At 37.7% G+C, this 25,137-nt stretch overlaps 1 protein-coding gene across 1 annotated transcript; it reads left to right on the top strand.

Moving 5' to 3' along the window:
• Positions 1-6,711: 6,711 nt before the first annotated feature.
• LOC118664063 (membrane-spanning 4-domains subfamily A member 5-like) lies at positions 6,712-14,920 on the top strand. Its single transcript, XM_036323957.1, has 5 exons — positions 6,712-6,864; positions 9,331-9,459; positions 11,771-11,827; positions 13,123-13,275; positions 14,810-14,920. Exons 1-5 carry the CDS (start codon positions 6,712-6,714, stop codon positions 14,918-14,920), a joined length of 603 nt encoding a protein of 200 aa, XP_036179850.1.
• The last annotated feature ends 10,217 nt before the right edge of the window (positions 14,921-25,137 follow it).

The raw sequence follows: 25,137 nt of genomic DNA, 5'->3' as shown, positions 1-25,137 counted from the left end.
TTCATCCTCAGTAGTCAGAGAAAATTGTGTGAACAAAAGCCATCAGTTACCCTCCATCTTCCAAGCCCAATTACATTTTCCAATCCTCATTGTCCTTGATCACTTTGATACATTTGGAATTGTTAATCATCCTCCTCTCTGTGACCTTCATCACCCTTGTTGGCTTGTTTTTTCTCTCCCTGTTTCAAAAAGTCTAAAATAAGTATTTCCAGGGGACCTCTCACAAACTTCCTTCTTTTATGAAATCATATACACTCTTGTAGTTCTCTTATGTTCTTGTGAATAAGCCCCGACTGTCATATCTGTCTTCTACAGAATTCTGCACAAAGGCTTGCTTCCAGCAAGCATTCGATAAATCATTTTTAAAAGCATAAATGGGAGACTGAACCCTCCACCTAGAGATCAGTGAAGTTATGTGTAGCAAAATAATGAGGCATAGAGTAGAGTTAGAGAGACTGGTTATATGTCCCCTGTCTTTGTCACTGTAGTAAGGATTAGTCTTCTGAGCTTCCCAAGGTGGTTCCATCTTGGTAAGAGCCCTACATGAGTTGCCTCCAGTTTGTGAATGGTTGCCACTTTGTATTCCAATTCCCCTAAATAATACTGATAATTCCCCTTTTTGCTTCTGCTAGATTAGCACACATTTGCATGGTGCTTGTATAATGGTTTTAACTTTTGATCTACACACATAGGTGTTCAGGAAATAAATATTTTCAATTTTTAATCAAATTCTTTAAGAATCCAACCCATGTACTCATTCCTGTCCATTCATCACCATACCCATCCAACACACACACACACACACACACACACACACACACACACACACACACACATTTATGCACACATGCACAAGGGTTCTGGGGTCTTAAATAGTACAAAGTCATTGGAGAGATGATTCCTGTCATCACTAAGGCATCCACACCATTTACCACTGAGAAACTCATTGTCACAGTTGGCATTGTCCTATCAACTTGATGCTTCTGTATCACACTTGGAAGATAGGGGTTTTCTTTTATTATTGTAAGAATACAGTGCCTCCTAGGGTATAAACTTACAATGTGAAAATGTAAGAATATTTAAAAAATAATTTCTGAGTTTTTTCATCCCACTGTGAATGATGCTAGGGAGAAAGTCAGAAGCCCCTCATGTCTTTTAGACCCATAGTCGCCTTTCCAATCTGCAAGAATTCCATTTTTCTCTCTCTACTTTTCAGGCATTCTTTCCCTTACCTCCTCTTTCTGAGATATCTAATACAGTCCTGTCAATGAGTTTGGGTCCAGAGTTGACAAAATCAGATATCTAGGAACCAACAAGGGAATACAATGTGTGAAGTAGCTGTTTATAAGACCAGGTGAGAAAGGCTATAGGGAGCCAGAGCATTCATGATTTACTTAAAAGTAATGTACTTTTAAAAAACTGTCTTATTCTGAACATAATAGGTCTTTCCTAAAATCTATTAGGCTTTTTATTTTGGTAAAATTGGGAAGAATTATTTTCCAATGCTACCACCTTACCCCTACAATTCCCAAGAGCACATGGGAGAAATGAGCTCATTATTCACATAGGCACTTCCATTTGCTGAATTACATATCCCATAGCTAGATTACACTTTCCATCCCCTTTGCATCTAAGTTGGTGAGAAGGTGACTATCACCAGTGAAGTGCTGCTGAAGTGATGCTCACCACTTCCAGGTTTGATCCCTAAACCCTCTGCATTGTTCTCATAATTTCTCAGGCCCTGACCAGATGCAGAGAATCCAGGACCCAAAGGTGCTCAAATGTTTAGAGAATTAAACCTGGCCCGTAAATAATTGCAGAGATTAAATCCATTGCTGATCATTCCATTGGATTGTGACCTATGGTAATAGTCCAAGGAAAACATGAAATTGTTTATCATAGAAGTTACCCTAATCTGAATAATAGTAACTAAGGCAAAAAACTTCAAATCTTGCTCAGTCTTGTATTATTTATTGATATACAACAAATTACCAAAAATGTAGCTGCTTAAAACACCACAAATTTATTATTTCAGTTTCTGTAGGTCAGAAGTACTGGACAACCTGGTTAGATTATTTGCTGATTCTCACTTAGCTAAAATCATAGAGCTGGCCAGATCTGTGGTTCTGGGGCTTGGGATCCTCCTTAAGCTCATTCATTGTTGGAAGAATTCAGTTTCTTACAGCTGTAGGTTTCTTTGCCCTCTGTCAGCTGGTGGGGTGGGGTGGTATTCTCTGCTTCTAGAACCGCCTGCATTTCTTCTCATGTGGTCCCCTTCATCTTTAATCCATTGCTGATTAAATCCTTCTCAAACTTCTACTTTTAAGGTGTCCTGTGATTACATTGGACCCACTCAAATATTCCAGAATAATCTCCCTATTTTAAAGTAAATTTACTAATTTTATCTATAAAGTTTCTCTTGCCATTTAAGCTAATATAGTCATAGGTATGATATCATATTCACAGTCCTGAGAATAAGGGGATGGACTTTTCTTGGAGGCCATACTTCTTCCTATCACATCCCTGATGAATGATAAAGGGAGAAGAAATATTATTTAATATATGTTGATGTATTATTTTTCCTTTTAATATATTAACTTACCTTGTCACATATGAAACAAAAGTGCAGTAAACCCTTGAACAACATGGCTTTGAACTGTGCAGATTCACTTATACATATTTTTTTCAATAAATATACAGTCATCCCTCTGTATCACTGAGTTTCACATCTGTGGATTTGATTAGCTGCAGATGAAAAACAGTATTTTCCATTTGCAGTTGGGAATCCACAATGTGGAGGGCCAATTGTATGCATTGTTCTGTGGCATTTTATATAAGGGACTTTATCACTTTTGCTATGTGTGTGTGGTGGGTTCTAGAACCAATCCCCTGTAGATACTGAAGGATGACAAAAGTTTTGGGGGAGTCAAAAGTTACATGTGGATTTTTTATTGCATTATTATTGGCATCCCTACCCCCCTGTTGTCCAAAGGTCTGCTGTAGATAGTTTTTAAGGTTTCAATAATCATAGTTCACATGGTTTAAAAAATTAACTAGTTATACAAAATTATCTTGAGTAGCAAATAACCCCATTTGGAACTCTAAATGCCTCTAATTTAGCAATGTCCCAGACACATATTTTCTGAGTGCCTTTATGTGAAAAAAGTTGAGAAACACTGATATTACTATGGAAGATAGAGATTTAACCTTCCCTTTTCCAACACCCAATCACCACACACATGAACATTTCCCTTATCCATTCTCTCTATTAAAGCTCATAATTTGGGGCAGAGAGACATGTACTTATTTGTATTTTTATGACTATGTATGCTATCAGAACTGAGCCATTTAATAATTTGTCCCCTCCCCCCCCAATTGTGTCTTTTTTATTCTTCTTTTGGTTTTGTTTGATTTTAATCCCATACTCTCCACTAGTTTTCTAAATCTCTTAAACACATTGACTCATATTCCAGTTTATCATTTTGAAGGAGTCTGGAGATGCCCAGCCTAATCACCCTCCATTGCTGTACAGAGTTGTCAACTCAAGGACCCCTTCTTCTTTTTCATCACCTTAGAACTTTTTCATGGTTTCTTTTACTTTAGACATAATTTATTTCTCTCTCTCGCTGTGCTCCCTTGATATGAAAAATAAAATAAATACTCCAGTAGCTTCCTCCCCTCGTTCTCCATGCATGGATGTAACACATTTATTGATTTTAATGTTCCCAATAACTGTTTTCTGGATAATTTTTAAACATAGAAATGAATATCTAAATATAATTTATCTTGTTTAACACTTCAATATGTATTTTTTAACTTTTCAAGCCCTGTAAAGTGTTCTTGTTTTTATATTTTAAAGTAACTATAGATTCACTCAAAATTCCTTGAAGCTGCAAAGATAGAGGCTGATGTATCTTTCATCCAACTGCCCAATGGTTAAGTCTGTGCAGATGGAGCACAATATCAAAACCAGGAAATTGACAGTGGAACATTATAGTTAATTAAACCACAGACCTTTTTTAGTGTTTTTCATATTTTATTCTGCATTTATTTGTGTATTTAGTTGCATACAACTTTATCCTATGTATATGTTTCTGTAACCATTACCATAATCAAGAGACAGAACAGTTTCATAACCACATAAAACTCTTTCATGCTACCTCCTCATAGTAACACCTCACCACCAACCCTATCTCTGTCTCCTGGTAACCACTCATTTGTCCTCCCTCCCCATTATTTTTTCCATTTCAAGATTATTGAAATGAAATCATACAATATTTAAGTTCTTGAGACTGAGTTTATTCACTAAGTATAATTTTCTTGAGGCCCATCCATATTTCTGTGTGTGTCAATAGTTCTTAATCTATCGAGTTTTCACTTTCTCTGTATGAGATTGAGATATATATATATATATATATATATATATATATATATATATGTATTTTATTGGTATATAGATCTTATTGGTATATATATCTTATTGGTATATCCTCCTTCCTATATAATAAAAAGCTAATATGCAAATTGACCTAATGGCAGAACGACTGGTCGCTATGATGTGCTCTGACCATCAGGGGGCAGACACTCAATGCAGGAGCTGCCCCCTGGTGGTCAGTGCACTCCCACAGGGGGAGCACCACTCAGCCAGAAGCTGGGCTCACTGCTGGCAAGTGAAGCAGCGGTGGTGTGAGCCTCTCCGCCAGACTGAGGGACACCCCCCTTCCCCCGCAGTGGATGAATTTCATGCACTGGGCCTTTAATATATATATACCAATTGGTCTGCTTTTCTGGAGAACCCTAATACAGATTTTATGGAAAGTGGTACCTTGAGGAACAGAATTTTAAGGATGAATTTTTTAAAATATATTTTATTGATTTTTTACAGAGAGGAAGGGAGAGGGATAGTTAGAAACATCAATGAGAGAGAAACATTGATCAGCTGCCTCCTGCACACTCCCTACTGGGAATGTGTCGGCAACCAAGGTACATGTCCTTGATTGGAATCAAACCTGGGACCCTTTAGTCCGCAGGCTGATGCTCTATCCACTGAGCCAAACCAGTTAAGGCAAGGATGGATTTTCTTAATTGGTTCTGAGGTTTCTGGAATTGGCTCTGTAATCTCATTAGATTTAAAGATGCCAATACTCTATTTCCAATGGTAAAGAGAACACTGACAGTCTATGGAAATAGAGATACACAGTTATTGAATAATCCTGTCAACCACTTACAAAAAATGAGGAGCTAGGTAACTCCATAGACTGCTTTTGAACATTTTTTTGAAAACTAGTTAATGAGATTGACAGATCACTCCTATTGGTCACTGGACTAGGTGGTGAGAGAAAATGCTAAGCTCAGGAATTCAAATTCCTAGCTCAATTGCCACATAAATGGCTAGACAACTTAGAAGTTGTGAGCCCTGAAGGAGACCCATACATAGAAACCCAGACATACAGTGAAAACTAAGGACTCAACAGAAGCAGAAAATCAAAAGCCTAAGATCAGCAGGAAATATAGGAGCCCAAATTGCTTTCCTCATTTCTACTTGCTCCTTCTAAGATGTATCTGGGAGAGAAACTGGGTTTTATCATTATTCATGGATAAGATCTGGAGCTATTATCATTTATGAATTAAAAGTCAAGAGAAAATGAAAGGACTTGGAAACCCTTAAGTAGGGGATATCTGGTCACACTAATTGACTGCTTCTGTAGAATTCTCTAGAGTGTGAATATGGATCTCCCCATTTGGGGAGATTTTGCAGTAGAGATGAAGATTAGATTCTTAAAAACAAATAAAATTGAGCTTCAGTGGCAATAGGAGACTAATAAGAGGAAGAGCACAGAGAACCTTCCTTGGAATTATCTAGCAGGAGAATCAGAGCAGAAGAAGTGAGAAGGAGAGGCCTAATCCTATAAAGAGAGTAGGTTTTGTCAGATTAGGAAATAAGAAGAAATATAAGGCTATGGAAAGAAAAAGTAGTGCACAAATACACATTATCTATGTACTAATGGGCCTAGTAGATTGATTAGCAGAAGACTGTGAAGTTCCACAGCCATGTTGAAATGGAGAAATGAGGTAAAACAACTTCTGGAATAACTCAGTGTGACATTTCCAATGTTTTTATAGCTAAGCTCATAAAGATACATAAGACATTTAGCTGATAAAGAGCCAACCAAAATGAGCTTTGGAAATAATGTGGACATAAAGCAAGAGCAAAACACCTGACCACTGTGATTTAAATGGTAATAATAATTGTCTACTTTAAGCAGTGGCTAATTAATTTTATGGCAAGAGGGGTTTTTCCCTTTACCTGCCTTAAAATAAATGTTCAAAATACTCTTATTTGGAAATTGAAATGTCTTTATAGATTTCTAGTCCAACCTGATCAATGTACATATAAAGAGGCTGAAACCAAGAGAGGGGGATATGACCTTCCCAAGGTCACAGGGAGTTTCTGACTGAACCATAATCCCAACGTGAACCAGGACTACCAGTCAGGCCCTCTGATCCCCCCAGTCTTGGGTCTTTCACTCACTCACCTTATTGAGATCTTGACCTAAGATTCCATGACTTTGTGACTTTATGGTTCTAGAATTCCAAGACAAAGCCCAACAATGCCAGTGCTCCAGACAGCCTTGGGACACAATAAGAGCATGGTCTAGATTGAAGTACCAACTAAATAATTTTACACTTCAAAATATCAACTATACCATCATGGATTCAAACACTGCACACCGTCCTGTGTTTATGGTATTTCCTCCAGGAGTCACTGGTTCAGAATTTCAGTCAATGAAAAATATAACCACAAGCTATGAATCTACCATGCCTTTTTTCAAATTATGTACTACAAAAATAAAAATCTTTGGGGTAAGTAAGATTTGCCCCAATGTAAATGCTAATGAAGGTGTGTTAGGAATTTAATATAGGTGTTCCCCCAAATTCCTATTTGAAACCATAATCCCAACGTGATGGTAGCTAGAGGCAGGGACTTTGGGGGGTAATTATTTCATTAATAAGTAGGGGTCAGAGTGCTAGGTTTCTTTGTGAGGATACAACAGAGAAGTCTGTAGTCTATAAGCCAGAATTGGATCGTTCTGATACCCTGATCTCAGACTTTCAGTCTTCAGAACTGTGAGAAATAAGTTTCTGTTGTTTAAAGTCACCGGATCTATGATACTTTGTTATAGCAGCCCAAGTTGACTAAGACAGAAATTGGTACCAAAAAGTGGGCTGCTGATATAACAAATATTTTAAAATGTGAAAGCAGCTTTGGAGATGGGTAATGGGCAGAGGCTTGAAGAGTTTTGAAGTGCCTGCTAGAAGAAGCTGAGATTGCCCTGAAGGAACTGGTAAAGGCAATTTTCGTGAGAGCTCACAAAGTATAGAGGAGAGCTGTAGAGAAAGGCTCCATCTTCTTAGAGAGTGAACTTGACTGGATATATTGAATATGAGGTGGTATTACCCATGGGATATTCAAGTGGGGATGTCTGACAAGAGCTAAAAATGTGAGTCTGGAGTTAAGGAAAATGATATTGTTTACAACTCAACTACATTAAGGTAATAGTTGCAATGGGAGTAAATGCGATTCCTCAGATGAAGAAGGTGGACGGGAATAAAAGAGGGCAGAGGACACAGACTCTTATATTGTATACCTTCCATTCTTCATGTCATTCTCATCAATCTTTCCCAGCATTCATCAAACCACTGCTTGGTGTGGTAGTGCATCACAAGTGTGGCATAGAGTAAAAAAATAGAAAAAATGGGGAGTGCTGTGAACCCTGGGACATGACAATACCTCCATAGGCTCAAAGGATGGGTCATTGACAGGAGTGTTTCTGACAGTCCATTTCTATTTTAGGCCAGGCCTGCATGGTGATTTAGAATTCAGTACTTTTCAAACTTTAGCATTTATATGCCACAAACTTGGTGGTTTCCCCCCCCAGCTTTGTTGAGAGGTAATTGACATATAACTTTGGAAAGTTTAAGGTGTATAATCTGATGATTTGATATGCATGTATATTGCAAAATGTTTACCACAATAAGGTTAGTTATCACATCTTTCACATAATTGCCATTTTTGTTGTTGTATGGTGAGAACATTAAAACTCAAATCTCATAGCAACTTTCAAGTATACAATACAATGTTGTTAATTGTAGTCACCATGTTGTACCTTAGGCCCTGGAACTTAACTGGAAGTTTGTAACCTTTGACCAACATCTCCATATTCTCCCAACCTCTGAGCCTCTAACAACCACTATTCTACTCTCTGATTCTGTGAGTTCAATGTCTTTAGATTCCACATACAAAATACTTGTCTTTCTCTTACTCCACTTAGCATAATTTCCTCAAGGTCCGTCATGTTATTGCAAATGGCAGAATTTTCTTTTTTTATACTGAACTAGTGCCCAGTGCATAGATTCATGCACATTGAAAGGAAATTAATTTGAAGGTGGCCGGTTGGGCGGAACTGGGTGAGACGGGCCAGACACACCCTGGAGCCAACCTCCGATGGTCCCTTCCCAGTGGGCTGCACCTGGGGCAACGCTGTGGCTCGAAGGCCATCTGTGGAGTGAGTGGGATCCCTCTGGCAGGTGGGGTCCTTCGGCCTGACCTGCGGGGATCAGGCTGAAACTAGCTCTTCAACATCCCCAAAGGGGTCCTGGATTGAGAGAAGGCAGTTCTCAGGTGACACATCCAGAATTCAGGCTCCTTCCTCTCTGGTTCTGGGTGCATCACCAAGTCACCGCAGCTCAGCAGCTTCTGCATTGAGCATCTGCCCCCTGGTGCTCATTGCGCATCATAGCTATTGGTCAGATGGTCAGACGGTCATTTAACCTTTAATATATATAGATAATATTTCATTTTCTTTATCTACCTAGATTGTTTCCATGTCTTACCCATTGTGAATAATGCTGTGATAAACAGGATAGCACAAATATTTCTTTGCGATAGTGATTACGTTTCCTTAGGATATATATATACCCAGAAGTGGGATTGCTGGACCATACGGTAGCTCTATTTTGAATTTTAGCCAGGGGATTTTATTCAGTAAGTATAGGATTGAGCATGATAATTTGCAGGTGATCCTATGGCTGCCAATTCATGGATTACATCTTCAGGAGCATTGATTTAAATCATTTTTCTTATTACCAAATACCAGGTAGAGGGATCCAAAAATACCTGGGTACATAATAAAGTGGCTTCTACTACCCTTCCCTTATTTACAAAAGAGTATAATTGCCAAATCCTTTTATCAAAAGGAGATCTAAATTTTCTAAGGGGAACCCACCATTTTGCTTTTTCCTTACTGTGTCCTTTTCCTCTCTTTACAGACTATCCAGATCCTGCTTGGACTGATGAACTTTTCTTTTGGGGTAATTTTCTTTTTCATGTTTGAAGAACCGTACCCAAGGTTCCCCTTTATATTTATTACAGGATATCCATTCTGGAGCTCCATTTTGGTGAGTATAGTCAATCAAGTTCAATGTGAAGCCATGTCAACAGGGATATTAGAGAATTCTTAGTTTCAAAAATGAGCTATATACAGTTGTATGATAGGCCTTGAAATGTCAAAATGAAAATAAGCCTTGTTGAAATTATTTCCCCATTAATTCATCAGTTACTGATATTCCATCATTGTGTCTTGAAGTTCCTTCGGGAATATTTCTTTGGGTCTTGAGGTTATCTGTCCATTCATTCATTCAAATGAGTTACCATCTGAACCAGATACACCGAAGAAGGCAATCAGGATTCAAAGGTTAAGAATACATGGGCCCTGATTATGAAAAGCAGTGTGGCTATTCCTCCAAAAAATTAAAACAAGAATTATTATGTGATCCAGCAATTTCACTTCTGGGAATATATCCAAAGGAAATAAAAACACTATGTCAAAGAGATATCTATACCCCCAAATTCATAGCAGCATATTTACAACAGCCAAGACATGGAAAAAAGTTGTGTTCTACAGACAAACGGATAAAGAAGTTTGCACACACACACACTGGAATATTCTGTCATAAAAATGAGGATATCCTGCTAATTGTGACAACATAAATGAAATTTAAGAGCATTATGCTAAGCAAAATAAGCTAGATAAATAGAAATACTGTATGATCTCATTTATATGTGGAATCAAAAAGGGGTGAGGGTAGAAAGGATTAAACAGGGTCAAATATACAATGATGGAAGAATATTTAAATTTGGGTGGTGGGCACACAAAACAACTTACAGATGATGTCATAGAACTGAAACCTATATAATTAAAAAATATATATTTTTTATTTACTTCAGAGAGGAAGGGAGAGGGGAGAGTCACAAACACATGAATGATGAAAAGAGAATCATTGATTGCCTGCTTCCTGCATGCCCCACGCCAGGGATTGAGTCCGCAACCCAGGCATGTGCCTTGACTAGGAATTGAACTGTGACCTCCTACTTCATAGGTCAATGCTCAACCACTGATCCACGTCAGCTGAGCTGAAACCTATATAATTTTATTTACCAACATCATCCCTAAATTTTTAATTAAAACAAAAGAGATCAGACTTGACATTACCAAAGGCAAGGGTGGTGTCAAAAGGCATCAACTTCCAATTATAAGATTAAAAAGTACATGATGACTATAGTTAACACTGTTGTATAATATATATGAGATTTTAAAGAGGGTACCTCCTAAAAGTCCTCATCACAGGAAAAATATATATTTTCTTTCTTTTTCCTTTTTGTTTTGTATCTAAATGAGAAGATGGATGCTAACTGAAGTTATGATGGTGATCATTTTATGATAAATGTTAGATCATTATGCTGTACCCCTTAAACTTATACAGTGATGTATTCCAATTATTTCATAATAAAACTGGGGGAAAACAAAAACAACCAAACAAAAATAATAATACATGGAAAAAATTACCCTGTAGTGTGATGAATGGTGACAGAGGAAACACAAGTTTCTCTATAGGAAAGGCACTTACAAAATGGAGGGGAGGTTTCCCAGAGGTATTTCCAGCTTGACCAAGTTTTAAAGAACTTTAATCAGATGAAGACACATATGGAGGAAGGGAGTGGGGGATGGTTGGGTGTAAGAGGTAGGATGTCTTGCTGTATGTCAAGGAAGAAACATGAAAAACATAAGAAAAAGCTTAAAGTATGGAGGAACACCTTTTATTCTGAGAACTGTAAGAGTTCAGTGCAGAGAATAAGACGGGAAGGGATGAGGCTGAAGAAATACCACACAATGAACTAGAAATTTAAAAATGGATGAACTGTGTTCAGATTTGAAATTTCTTTTAGACAATGATCTCACCACTATGACTCATCACAATGAAAACTTTGGTATTTTATGTAACTCCCAGAATATTAGCTGCAACTCTGCTTATGTTTCCATCCAAGAGAACACATCCGACTGCACATAGGTAGGAAGGATGTTTCCTACAGGAATGATGGAATCTGATCTTATTGGTTGTAAACTGAATTGACACCAGTATGTTACGATGTCTGCAATAGCTATAAAAAGAAGATGGATGAGAAAAATGAAATCCCAGTAAAGTTTTAAAACATTCTCATGTTCAAATAAATAGTTACAGCTAAAGCAAACTTCCAGTCCAGTATTTTGTCCACTATTCATTTATGGACAACCCATACAAGGCATCTCACCTTTCTCACTCCCCTGAGGACTGTGTGAAGTACAAGGAGGTTCTGTGAAAGGGACATGTAGAAGTCTATCCTCTGAGAACTCTTTATGTCCATCACTAAGATATGTATTCTTTCTAACAGTTCATTTATTCTGGAGCCTGCCTAGTTGCATTGGAAAAAAAAGGCACACAAACTTTGGTGAGTTATATTTCCCCTTTATTAAAAAGTATCTATAACTTTGAAATAATTCCTTTGAGTCCTGAAAATGAATTTGGAAAATCATTAAGCCACTATAACTCCAAAAACTGTCAATTACTGATACCAATCAATGCTATTTGCTTCTTTTTTCCCCCATAGAATCATAAAACATTAAGGCCAAAAGCAAGTTTCCTAGGTCATCCAGTTTAATTCTAATTTTACATATAGACGCTGAGGCATAGATTAAATGACTTGTCCAAGTTCCTCAGCCAGTTGGCAGAATGGCATTATTAAAGTACCTCATTCATTCTTTTTAAAAAAAATTATTATTATTGCTAATACTCACCCAAGGATATTTTTCCATTGATTTTTAGAGAGAGTAATTTTAGAGAGAGTGGAAGGGAGGGGGAGAGACAGATATAGAGAACCCTCTCACATTGATTGGTTGCCTCCCGCATGCTCCCCAGCCTGCAACTGAAATATGCGCCCTTGACCAGAATCGAACTCAAGACCCTTTGGCCTGTGGGCCAACATAAGTATTTCTGGTGCCTGCTGAGCGCCAGACACTTTGACAGGCAGTCATTTGACTCTTTGTAAATGACATAATTTAACCTGATATGCAGAATCAGAAAATAAATAATAAGTGTTAATGAATGGCAAACTTTAACTTACAGATAAACTATAAGCAGCATATTTTTACTTTTCTCAAAGAATCAAAGCTATGAGACATTAACAAGCCAATAAATTATTTTCAGCAAAGAATGCCACCTATAGATTTGCAGTTTTGGTAAGAAAAAAAGTTGCAAGTATATATATGTATGTATGTGTATATATATATATATATATATAATATGTTATATAACATATATAATATATAGTATATACTAATACATATTAAAGATATAGGTGCATATATGTATTAATATAATATATATTAAACATAGTCATAAATAGGTCATGACTTTGATTAGAGCATCAAAATGCAATGTGGCTATCCCTAAGAACTTATATTGTCCAGTGTGTACCCCTCCCTTTAATTAAATAGGATTTAAATTAGGCACTGATTATGGGGGATGTAAGGGTTATGAAAAGTTCACTGGTTCCCCTTATTCTGTAGATGAGGACCTAAAGCCCAGTTAGGTGAAGGGACATTCATAAGATGATATGGCTGCTTCATGGCATTGTAGTGCTGAGACCAAAATCCTGCTGCCCATTGTTTTATCTCCTCACCCATTGTTTTGTCTATAGACTCAGATAGGACCTGGTCATTGTGTTATGTTTTTACTCTCTTTCAGATGAGGATGAGCCAAACAATCAATTGTTTTAGTGTTCTGGCAGCAACAGTTGGAATCATTCTCCTTGTATTTGGTTTCATTCTAGATCAAAACTACCTTTGTGGCTATTCTGGAGAAGTTAGTGAGTGTAAGGCTGTTAACACCCTATTCATTGTAAGTATGCTGCATTTTTAGGGTGAGGAGTTTCCAAGAGGCTCCTACCCCATTGTCCAGTAGACAGATGAGTTAGTGGGAAGAATGTCTTGGCCCACAAATTTTACATGGATCATGCAGGATCAATATTATCAACTTATAACAACTACAATAGTAACAATAATGAGGGAAAATATTGGTAAAAGCCAGTGCAATGTTCCAGGCACTGTATGAAGTGTTTTATGTATATGACTCATTTAATCTCACAAAAAATTCTAAGAGGCGAATTTTATTATGAAACTCATTTTATGAACAAGGAAGCTGATGCACAGAGAAGGTAAGTTATGTACCCAAGGTCAGTTGCAAGGGCAGAGCCATGCTATCAACAGACAGTGTGACCCCAGGGCCCAAGGTCTTAATACATATACCATAAAGATTTATTAGAACCTAATCAGCACCATCCAAATAATGTTGCACACAAATGTATTTTTAACTCACAAACATGTACAGAAATCATAGTACCTAATAGGCATTCAACCAGGCATTGTAGAATAGAACAATAAATGTATTATTACCCCTAACTTGAGCAATTCACAGATGAGCACAGGAGATAAAACATGTACATCAATGAGAATAATATATAAAAAAGTGATATATTAGAAGAAAAAGCAGGTATAGCAATATTGTAGTAGTTATAGCCCTGGATGTACATTAGAATCATGAGTGGAGCGTTTTTATGGTTTTGGTTTTACTATTCAGACTAGGTTTCTGATAAAACATGATAGATTGAAAACAGGCATTTATTTCTGCTTTTCTGAACTTAGTGTAAAGGCACGTAAAAGATATGAATCTGCATGGAGAGAGAAAATAGCTAATAGCCAATAAAAAAATTGCTGAGAAATTTGAAAACTAATCATCTAAGGAAAAGGGGATCCTGATAGTAGGGGATCCATAATATTTCATATGGAAGATTCGAAGGAACAGAATGTAGCAGGACCACAGAAAACAGGGGAGAAGAGAATAGATTAATTTTGGTAATAGTAAAATGGGATGTGTCAATTGATCCTAGTCTGGAAACAAAGAAAAATGCTACATTAAAGAAACAAACAAACAAACACTTTTTAAAACAATTTAAAAGCCCTGAAGAGCTGCTAAATCACCTAGACCACCTAGATCAATTTTTTTAGGTGAAAGCCTAATCTGAAATCTGTCAATGGAATGCCAAAGAGCAATAACGCTACTTACACCTCAAGAAAATTTGCCAATGTTGCCCATTTGGAATCTGATTCCAGTCTAAGTGCAATTGAAGAAGAAAGAAATGAAGGCCTGTGCAATTTTGTGCTCTGCTGTAGGGTACCACACTGTGCTGTGCTATGTAGTACTGTGCTAAAATATCTGTATATTGCAATGAGCCTCTACTAATTTGCTTTGTAAGCATTAGCTACATTTGATATGTGGGGGAACTTTCTTATCTGGGCATTGTTACCTCATTATCATCTGAAAAACCATTATTGTGCTAATACCATGATTCTTTTATTTTTTTCTTCTGTTACAGGGACTTTTGATTATGCTGACAGCCTTCAGCACTATTGAACTACTCATTGCTATGTCTTACTCAATTTTTAGCAGATCCTTTGACTGCTGTGATTGTGAGGAATGGTGTTGAAAATCACTGTGCAAATAAAGAAGTGAGATAATATCATGGCAAGATGAATTATATTTGTGAGGAACAGCCAACAGGAAAATAGGATGTTAAAGCTGGCAACTCTTTGAAGCCAAGGAGAGGGACTCAGGGGAATGGGGCTGGGGAAAATTTTGGCTGATAAAACACATCCTGCCTCTTTGCAATGTCATCTCCTCCTCTCCCAGGATCACATGGTCACTTTGGTGTCAGTCATGCATTCACTGAAGCAGTGTGGTGTTGCCGCTGCAACAAACAGATAAAGGAATCAAAGTCCAGGGTGTGCAGTGACCAGGTCCTACTGATTTCTCCAGGAGGCTCTGTCTCCAAGAGGCTCCTACACCATTGTCCTGTAGACAGATGAGTTAGTGGGAAGAATGTCTTGGCCCACAAATTTTACATGGATCATGCAGGATCAATATTATCAACTTATAACAACTACAATAGTAACAATAATGAGGGGGAAATAATTGGTAAAAGCCAGTACAATGTTCCAAGCACTGTATAAAGTGTTTTATGTATATGACTCATTTAATCTCACAAAAAATTCTAAGAGGCGAATTTTATTATGAAACTCATTTTATGAACAAGGAAGCTGATGCACAGAGAAGGTAAGTTATGTACCCAAGGTCAGTTGCAAGGGCAAAGCCATGCTATCAACAGACAGTGTGTCTCCAGGGCCCAAGGTCTTAATACATATACCAACATCTTTGAAATTTTTGGTCTCAGAACCCCTCTTATACTTTAAAGAACTATTGAAGACTCATTACATAATGCTACAAACAAACCTTTTATTAACATAACTATATTTTTAAAAATAGAAAAAAATAGTGTGGAGAATGGCACTGACAGGAAGTTTTGCAAATCCCTTTTTATAGGTTACTTAACATTCTTTTCTCATTTTTAAAAGCTTTATTGAGTCATAGTTTGTATACAAAATGTTTTACATTTAATGTATGCATACTCCCAATATCATCACCATAACCAAGATACTAAACACATCCATCTCCTCCAAAAATTTCCTTGTATTCTTTTAAGTTTTTATTTTGCTTTTGTTTTTGGTACGAACATAACATGAAATCTATCCTCAGAATATTTTACAGCGCACAATACTGTATTATTAACTGTAAGTACCCTGTTGTACAGAAGATTCCTAAAACATACTCATCCTCATAAAAAAAAAACACTTTATGCCCATTGAAAAACAAATCCCCATGTAATTTTACTGTCTATTCACATCACCTGAAGAACTTTTATAAACCCAATGCACCACATACTACCACATACCAGTGAAATCAGAATATTATGAGAGCTGGGCACCAATATTTTTCAAAGATCTCCAGGTGACTCCAATGCAAATGTTAGGAATCACCATTTCTTTCCATCTTAATGGGAGACAAGCAGATTCTCTTGTTTTGAATTCAACCTATTGTGACATCTCATCTTCTGTGGGCTGTGGAGAATACCACTGCAAACTCATGGAAAGGGATAAATAGGTCTTAGTATTATTACGAAAATTGTTTTGAGTTCACAGACCGGCCCCTCCCCCAACCCATCTAAAAGTGCCTCAAGGACTTCAGAAGTTCCCCAGACCACACTTTAAGGACAGCTGCCTTATATTGTATCCATTGACAGACTACCTGCTCAGTATTAGAGCTCTTCTGCCATCTCATTTAATTGTCATGACAGCCCCCTGAGAGGTATGAATGACCTATGTCACAGTCATGAAAACTGAAACTCAACATGGTTAACTTTTCTGAGACCACAAAGGGGAATTAGAACCAGGATTTGAAGAAAGATCTCCAACTCCAAATTCCATTGTCCTATGCTTCTATTGGCATAAAAGTACTTGGCATATTCAAAGAAATAAGCTATCTGACTTTCATTTCTGCTGTGAGATGGAAGGAGATCAGCCTATAGGTGCATATATAAAGGCAGGGGATGGGGAATTGAAGTTCTGATGAAAAATATTTATGTTTTTTAAATATTTATTTACAGTGGAGTGAGGTTCTGATGAAAAAATATTTGGTGGTGGCTCAGTGAAGTTCAAATGTGTGAGGTTTGAGATCTATTTAAGGGTGAAAAGCTTTCACCTCATGGTCAGGACTTTTAAGTCAGACCTAGTTTTAAATGTCAGTTTTGGAGACGGAAGATGGCGGCGGTATAGGCAGACGCGTCCCAGGTCGTGTCCCGGAGCAAATGGAGTGAGCAGCTGAAACTAGTAACATCCACCCAGAATTGGCGAAATTGCTCAGCTGGTGAGACGGTTTGCAGCCGGGAAGAGCAGAACTCCCCTGGAAAGCAGATCCAAGCAACAGCAACCTCCTGAGCACCACACCCTCTGCTGAGGAACAGCAGCTGTATGTGAAACCCTGCCCCACCAGCCAGAAGAGCCACCACAGCTGTGAACAGCACCCACCAGAGGAGCTGCTGCCAACTGAAGAGCAGTTGCTACTGCAACCGCCCGAAGAGCAACCACAGACCAAGGAGTCACTGCCACCAAGGGAGCAACCACTGAACGACTCAACGTCTAGATATGTCAGTGAGATCAAACATGGGTAGACAAAGAAACCCCCAAAGGAAAGAGAAGGAGGACGCTCCAGAAAAGCAGCTAAGTAATACAGAGGCATGCAACATGACAGAAAAAGAATTCAGAATAAGGGTCCTAGAGTGCATAAACCGGATGGAGGAAAAAATCGACAACCTCCGCAAGAAGCAAGAAGAAACAGATGAAAAAATTGATAACATATGGAAGAAGCTAGAAGAAACAGATGAAAAAATCAACAACTTAAGTAAGACCCAAGAAGAAATGAAGAGTGATATAGCTGCAATGAAAAACTCCATTGAAAGTATCAACAGTAGACTAGGAGAAGCGGAGGACTGAATTAGTGAATTAGAAGACAAGGAAGCAAAACACACCCAAAATGTACTGCAATTGGAGAAAAAAATTAAAAGACAGGAGGAGAGCCTAAGGGAGCTTTGGGACAACATGAAATGAAACAACATACGAATAATAGGGGTACCAGAACAACAGAAGGATGAACAAGGATTAGAAAACCTATTTGAAGAAATAATATCAGAATACTTCCCTGAGGTGGGGAAGAAAAAAGTCACACAAGCCCAGAGAGTCCCAAACAAGGTGAACCCGAAAAGACCCACACCAAGACACATCATAATTACCATGGCAAATGTTCAGGACAAAGAGAGAATCTTACAGGCTGCAAGAGAGAGACGGAAAGTTACATACAAGGGATCTCCCATTAGATTGTCAAATGATTTCTCAACAGAAACACATCAGGCCAGAAAAGAATGGACTGAAATTTACAAAGTGATGCAAAACAAAGCACTGAATCCAAGAATACTCTATCCAGCAAGGCTATCATTCAAACTTGAAGGGGAAATAAGAAGCTTCACAGACAAAAAAAGGCTAAGGGAGTTTATCACCACCAAGCCAGCAATGCAAGGAATGCTAAAGGGACTGGTATAAAAATAAGAAATAAAAAGCTCAGAAAGAAAACAGCCACACAAAAACAGAAATGGCTACAAACAAGTACCTTTCAATAATAACTTTAAACGTAAACAGACTAAATGCTCCAAACAAAAGACATTGAGTGGCTGAATGGATAAAAAAACATGACCCATACATCTGCTGTCTACAAGAAACCCACCTTATTAGAAGGGACTCACACAGACTGAAAGTGAAAGGATGGAAAAATATCTTTCAGGCAAATGGAAAGGAAAAGAAAGCTGGGGTAGCAATACTTATATCGGACAAAATAGACCTCAAAGTGAAGGCCGTAACAAGAGATAAGGAAGGCCACTTCATAATACTAAAGGGATCAATACAACAAGAAGATATATCCCTGGTAAACATATATGCACCCAATGCAGGAGCGCCCAAATTCATAAAAAAAACTCCTGGAAGATCTCAAAGGAGAGATCGACAACAATACAATAATAGTAGGGGACTTTAATACACCACTGACAACACTGGATAAGCCCTCTAGACAAACAATCAGCAAAGATACAGCAATCCTAAATGACTCACAGGATCAGATGGACTTAATAGACATCTTCAGAACACTTCACCCCAAAGCCACGGAATATACATTCTACTCAAATGCTCATAAGACATGTTCAAAAATAGACCATATATTGGGTCACAAGCAAAGTATCCCCAAATTCAAGAAGATTGAAATCATAAAAAGCGTCTTCGCAGACCACGATAGCATATTATTAGAAATAAACTACAATAAAAACAACCCAAAATACTCAAACACCTGGAAGCTGAATAGCATGCTATTAAATATTGATTGGGTTACCAATGAAATCAAAGAAGAAATTCGAAACATCCTGGAAACTAATGACAATGAAAACACAACAATCCAAAACCTATGGGACACAATGAAAGCAGTCCTGAGAGGGAAGTTTATAGCTCTACAGGCCTATCTCAAAAAACAAGAAAAAATGGTAGTAAATCATCTAACTCTACAACTCAAAGAATTAGAAAGAGAGCAACAAGAAAACCCCAGAGTGAGCAGAAGGAGATAATAAAGATTAGAGCAGAAATAAATGACATAGAGACCAAAAAAACAATACAGAAAATCAATGAAACCAAGAGCTGGTTCTTTGAAAGGATAAACAAGATTGACAAACCTCTACCAAACTCACCAAGAAGCAAAGAGAGAGGACCCAAATAAACAAAATCAGAAACGGTAGAGGCGAAATAACAACAGACCCCACAGAAATACAAATGATTGTTAAAAAATACTATGGACAGCTCTACTCCAACAAACTAGACAACCTGGAGGAAATGGACAAATTCCTAGAAAAATACAACATTCCAAAACTCAATCAGGAAGAATCTAAAAATCTCAACAGGCCAATAACTATGGAAGAAATTGAAGCAGTCATCAAAAAGCTTCCATCAAACAAAAGCCCAGAACCAGACGGCTTCACAGGGGAGTTTTACCAAACATTCAGGGAAGAACTAAAACCTATCCTCCTCAGACTACTACAAAAAATTCAAGAGGAAGGAACACTTCCAAGCTCATTCTATGAAGCCAGCATCACCCTAATACCAAAACCAGGTAAAGACAACACAATGAAAGAGAATTACAGGCCAATATCCCTCATGAACATAGATGCCAAAATCCTCAACAAAATCTTAGCAAATCGGATCCAGCAGTACATCAGAAAGATCATACACCATGACCAAGTAGGATTTATCTCAGGGATGCAAGGATGGTACAATATCTGCAAATCAATAAACGTGATACATCACATAAACAAATTGAAAGAAAAAAACCACATGGTCATATCAATTGATGCAGAAAAAGCATTTGACAAAATTCAACACCCATTTTTGATAAAAGCTCTCAGCAAGGTGGGAGTAGAAGGATCATACCTCAACATAATGAAAGCCATATATGACAGGCCCACAGCCAACATCATACTCAATGGACAAAAACTAACACCATTTCCCCTAAGAACAGGAACAAGACAGGGATGCCCCCTCTCACCACTCCTGTTCAACATAGTACTGGAAGTGTTAGCCATTGCAATTTGGCAAGAAGAAGAAATAAAAGGCATCCAAATTGGAAAAGAGGAAGTAAAACTGTCCTTATTTGCAGACGACATGATATTATACATACAAAACCCTAGAGACTCCATCAAAAAGCTACTAGACTTAATACATGAATTTGGCAATGTAGCAGGATACAAAATTAACCCCAAGAAATCTGAGGCATTTCTATACACCAATAGTGAACTTTCAGAAAGAGAGATTATAAAAACAATCCCGTTTACCATCGCACCAAAAAAATTAAGCTACCTAGGAATAAACTTAACTAAAGAGGTAAAAGACCTCTACTCAGAAAACTACAGGGCGTTGAAAAAAGATATAGAGGAAGACATAAACAGATGGAAGAACATACCTTGTTCATGGATTGGTAGAATCAACATCATTAAAATGTCCATACTACCCAAAGCAATCTATAAATTCAATGCACTTCCCATTAAAATACCAACGGCATACTTCAGAGATCTAGAACGAACTCTCCAAAAATTCATCTGGAATAAAAAAAGACCCCGAATAGCTGCAGCAATCCTGAAAAAGACCAAAGTAGGTGGGATCTCAATACCCCATATCAAGTTGTATTACAAAGCCACTGTTCTCAAAACTGCCTGTTACTGGCACAAGAATAGGCATATAGATCAATGGAATAGAATAGAGAGCCCAGAAATCGGCCCGAACCAATATGCTCAATTAATATTTGACAAAGGAGGCAAGAACATACAATGGAGCCCAGATAGTCTCTTCAATAAACGGTGTTGGGAAAATTGGACAGATATATGCAAGAAAATGAAACTAGACCACCAACTTACACCATACACAAAAATAAACTCAAAATGGATAAAGGACTTAAATGTACGACAGGAAACCATAAAAATTCTAGAAGAATCCAAAGGCAACAAAATCTCAGACATATGCGGAAGCAATTTCTTCACTGATACAGCTCCTAGGGCACTTGAAACTAAAGAGAAAATGAACAAATGGGACTACATCAAAATAAAAAGCTTCTGCACAGCAAAAGAAACCATCAACAAAACAATGAGAAAACCCACTGTGTGGGAAAACATATTTGCCAATGTCATATCTGATAAGGGCCTAATCTCCAAAATTTATAGGGAACTCATACAACTTAACAAAAGGAAGATAAACAATCCAATCAAAAAATGGGCAAAGGGCCTAAATAGACACCTTTCAAAAGAGGACATTCAGAAAGCCAAGAGACATATGAAAACATGCTCAAAGTCACTAATCATCCGAGAGATGCAAATCAAAACAACAATGAGGTACCATCTCACACCTGTCAGACTGGCTGTCATCAACAAATCAACAAACGACAAGTGCTGGAGAGGATGTGGAGAAAAAGGAACACTTGTGCACTGCTGGTGGGAATGCAGACTGGTGCAGCCACTATGGAAGACAGTATGGAGTTTCCTTAAAAAACTGAAAATGGAACTCCCATTTGACCCTGTGATCCCACTTCTAGGAATATATCCCAAGAAACCAGAAACACCAATCAGAAAGGATATATGCACCCCTATGTTCATAGCAGCACAATTCACCATAGCTAAGATCTGGAAACAGCCTAAGTGCCCATCAGTAGATGAATGGATTAGAAAACTGTGGTACATCTACACGATGGAATACTATGCTGCTCTAAAAAGGAAGGAACTCTTACCATTTGCAACGTCATGGATGGAACTGGAGAGCATTATGCTAAGTGAAATAAGCTAGTCAATGAAGGAAAAATACCACATGATCTCACTCATTCATGGATAATAGAGAACATTATAAACTTTTGAACAATAATAGATACAGAGGCAGAGCTGCCTCAAACAGATTGTCAAACTGCAGCGGGAAGGCCGGGGAGAGTTAGGGGGCAGGAGGTAGGGGGGTAAGAGATCAACTAAAGGACTTTTATGCATGCATATAAGCATAACCGATGGACATAAGACACTGGGGGATAGGGGAGGCTAGGGGACTGTCTAGGGCAGGGGGATAAAATGGACACATATGGAATACCCTTTGTAATACTTTAAGCAATAAATAAAAAAAGAAAAAAAAGAAAAAAATAAATGTCAGTTTTGCAATTTACAGCTAATTGACTTGATCAAATTAACCTGCATGAGCTTTAAATTTCTAGATTAAAATGTAATAATACCTCCTTGGGGGGTTTCCATGAGCCTTAAGTGAACCATGTAAACTGGTTTTATCAGTGCCTGGGATTTAAAAATAACTTAGGAAATGGTATGTTTTCTTTTAAATTTATAATTGAGGTTTTCTTGCTTTCCAAAATCACATTTTATCACTTACTCTATGACTATGGGTCAGTTTCCCCCACTTCCTGAACATTCATTTCCACTGATTATAAAACAGAATCAAATTATAGTGTTATATCAACAATGCTTGGCATATAAATAGGTATTCAACTGATGTAACTTTTCTAACTGTCAAAAATGTAAAGTAGTCCCCCAAAACAGAAAGAGGACCTCTTAAACTACAAAGCTCTTAAGTACTCAAATTTACATTTTCCTGAGTTTTAATTATTTATAAGTATAACATTGGGACTTTCCAACTTGTAACCAAGTTCTGTTTGCAACTTGGTAGGGTTGGGGGTGGAGTAAAGGGTAAAGGGCGACAAATACATGGGGATGGAAGAAGATCTGACTTTGAGCGGTGGGCACCCAAAGCAATATACAGATGATGTACCATAGAATTGTACACTTGAAACCCATGTAATCTTAGCCAATGTTATCCCCATAAATTTAATTTAAAAAAGTATTCATAGTAAGGTCTTTGATTTCACCTCTGAGGGACCCTGAATCTCTCTAACCAATTCTCTGAAACCAAACCCTCCAGCACCAGGTAGCTTCCTGAGAGTGGAGATGGCTGCTGATCACTGACATGAGAGGCAGTACCCAAGCAGAACTGTCATCTTTCACAGCACTGCAGAGAACAAGGCAATCAGACCCTATGAAATTACTGCTTGCAAGGGACACACAAGTCAAAGCCTACAAATAATGATGACGGTACATCGTAATGGCATTGAGAAATGTAGAAACTACATTGCGAAATGTACTTTTCATAAGAGAGGCAAATGTTTCCAGGATAAAAATAAATAGGGGTATTAGGAGGTAGGGAAAATAAAAGGAAGAAAAATTCCTATCAGGCAAATGCTGACAAAATAAAAGTGGAATTGATAAAAGTCTGTGCAGAGTTCAAGAAAGATCATTATATGGAAGTAAGGAGGCCAATACGTAATGACAAGAGGTTTACTTCAGAGAAAAAAATTTTAAATGTATAATTGATCTCATAAAACATCCTCAAACATAACAGAGAAAAAAAATGGGACAAATAAAGTGCTACTGACAAACACAAACTGCAGTGGGATTTCAACACACTCAAGCACCTACAGGTCAATCTAGCCAAACCTGCAAAGGCTACATGAAAGTTTATATAAGTTTAAATTCAAGTTTATTTAGGAGCAATCACACTTGTAGCCACCTAAGTTTGAAAAACACACACCAAAAAACAGAGTAGCAAACACTCCAAGGAAGAGTTGGGAAAAGCAGGGCCTACACAGAGACAAGGATATGAAGAATCAGGTGTGCAACCCCAATTTGAGCCTCACTGATGCCAGATATTTGCCAAGTCTGACCCTGCTCCCAAGCTCACTGAAATGAAGGCACGTCTCTATAGCCACTCAACATCCTGGACCCAAACCTCTGGCCTCATAGTCATCTACAACTCAGACCCTATGAAATTACTGTCCCTGTCACCAATCACTCAAGCACTTAAGGAGATACCCATAGATCCATAACCAGAATATAGAATGGATGGGTGACAAAGCTTATGCTTCCACTCCTCTCCTCCCTATGGCTTTTATGAGAGGTGACTGCAAGGCTTACCTGTGTATACTTGATGACAGTAAGTTCTCAATTCAAGTGGTAGCCTATTCCACTGATGAACTACTACTGGATGGGGAGATAGCATTTTTAATTTTTTAAAAATAAATTTATTGGAGTGAGATTGGTTAATAAGATTAATCCCAAAGGCAAGGGAAATAAGAGCAAAATGAAACAAATGAGGTGGCATTTTCTTACATGTTGCATCAAAAGTAGCCTCTCCAGACCTACTATTAATCACTGGTTTTTGCCCTTTGATTCCAAACCACCCTAAAGAAAAGAGAGGCAAAGGAAGAAAAAGAGGAGAGGAGAGAAAAGAAGAGATTAAATATGAATTAACCTTAGATTCAGCAATAGAGCTACCATATTTCAGCCCTTTAGAATAGGCAAACAATTACCTAACTACAACCCTGGGTCTCTAATGAAATAAAGCAATGGGGAAGGACATTTTAAAAATAATGAAAAATCCAACAGGTGAAATACGATAGTCCTCATTGTCCATAAGCAATCTATTTTAAGACTCCCAGTGGATACCTGAAACCACAGACAGTACTGAACCCTGTATGTATTATATTTTTTCCTACACATACATAACACATCACAGCCTCTCTTTGTTGTATCCAAGTTGCCAGGATCACTACTCTTGCGATTTGGAGCCATTATTAAGTAAAATAAGAGTTAGTTGAACACAAGCACTGAGATACCACCACAGCTGATCTGCTAAC

The sequence above is a fragment of the Myotis myotis genome, unplaced genomic scaffold (assembly GCF_014108235.1).
Source record: "Myotis myotis isolate mMyoMyo1 unplaced genomic scaffold, mMyoMyo1.p scaffold_m19_p_10, whole genome shotgun sequence".
NCBI classification, from domain to species: domain Eukaryota; kingdom Metazoa; phylum Chordata; class Mammalia; order Chiroptera; family Vespertilionidae; genus Myotis; species Myotis myotis.
Note: the sequence above shows the minus strand (reverse complement) of the source record. Positions and strands in the feature narration are given on the sequence as shown.

What these genes read in the sequence shown, in the direction of transcription:
- LOC118664063 (XM_036323957.1), top strand. Translation starts at nt 6,712, where the DNA reads ATGGATTCAAACACTGCACACCGTCCTGTGTTTATGGTATTTCCTCCA. An exon ending in AAAAAGGCACACAAACTTTG is followed by an intron (nt 11,828 to 13,122) that starts GTGAGTTATATT and finishes ACTCTCTTTCAG; the next exon opens with ATGAGGATGAGCCAAACAAT. An exon ending in CTGTTAACACCCTATTCATT is followed by an intron (nt 13,276 to 14,809) that starts GTAAGTATGCTG and finishes CTTCTGTTACAG; the next exon opens with GGACTTTTGATTATGCTGAC.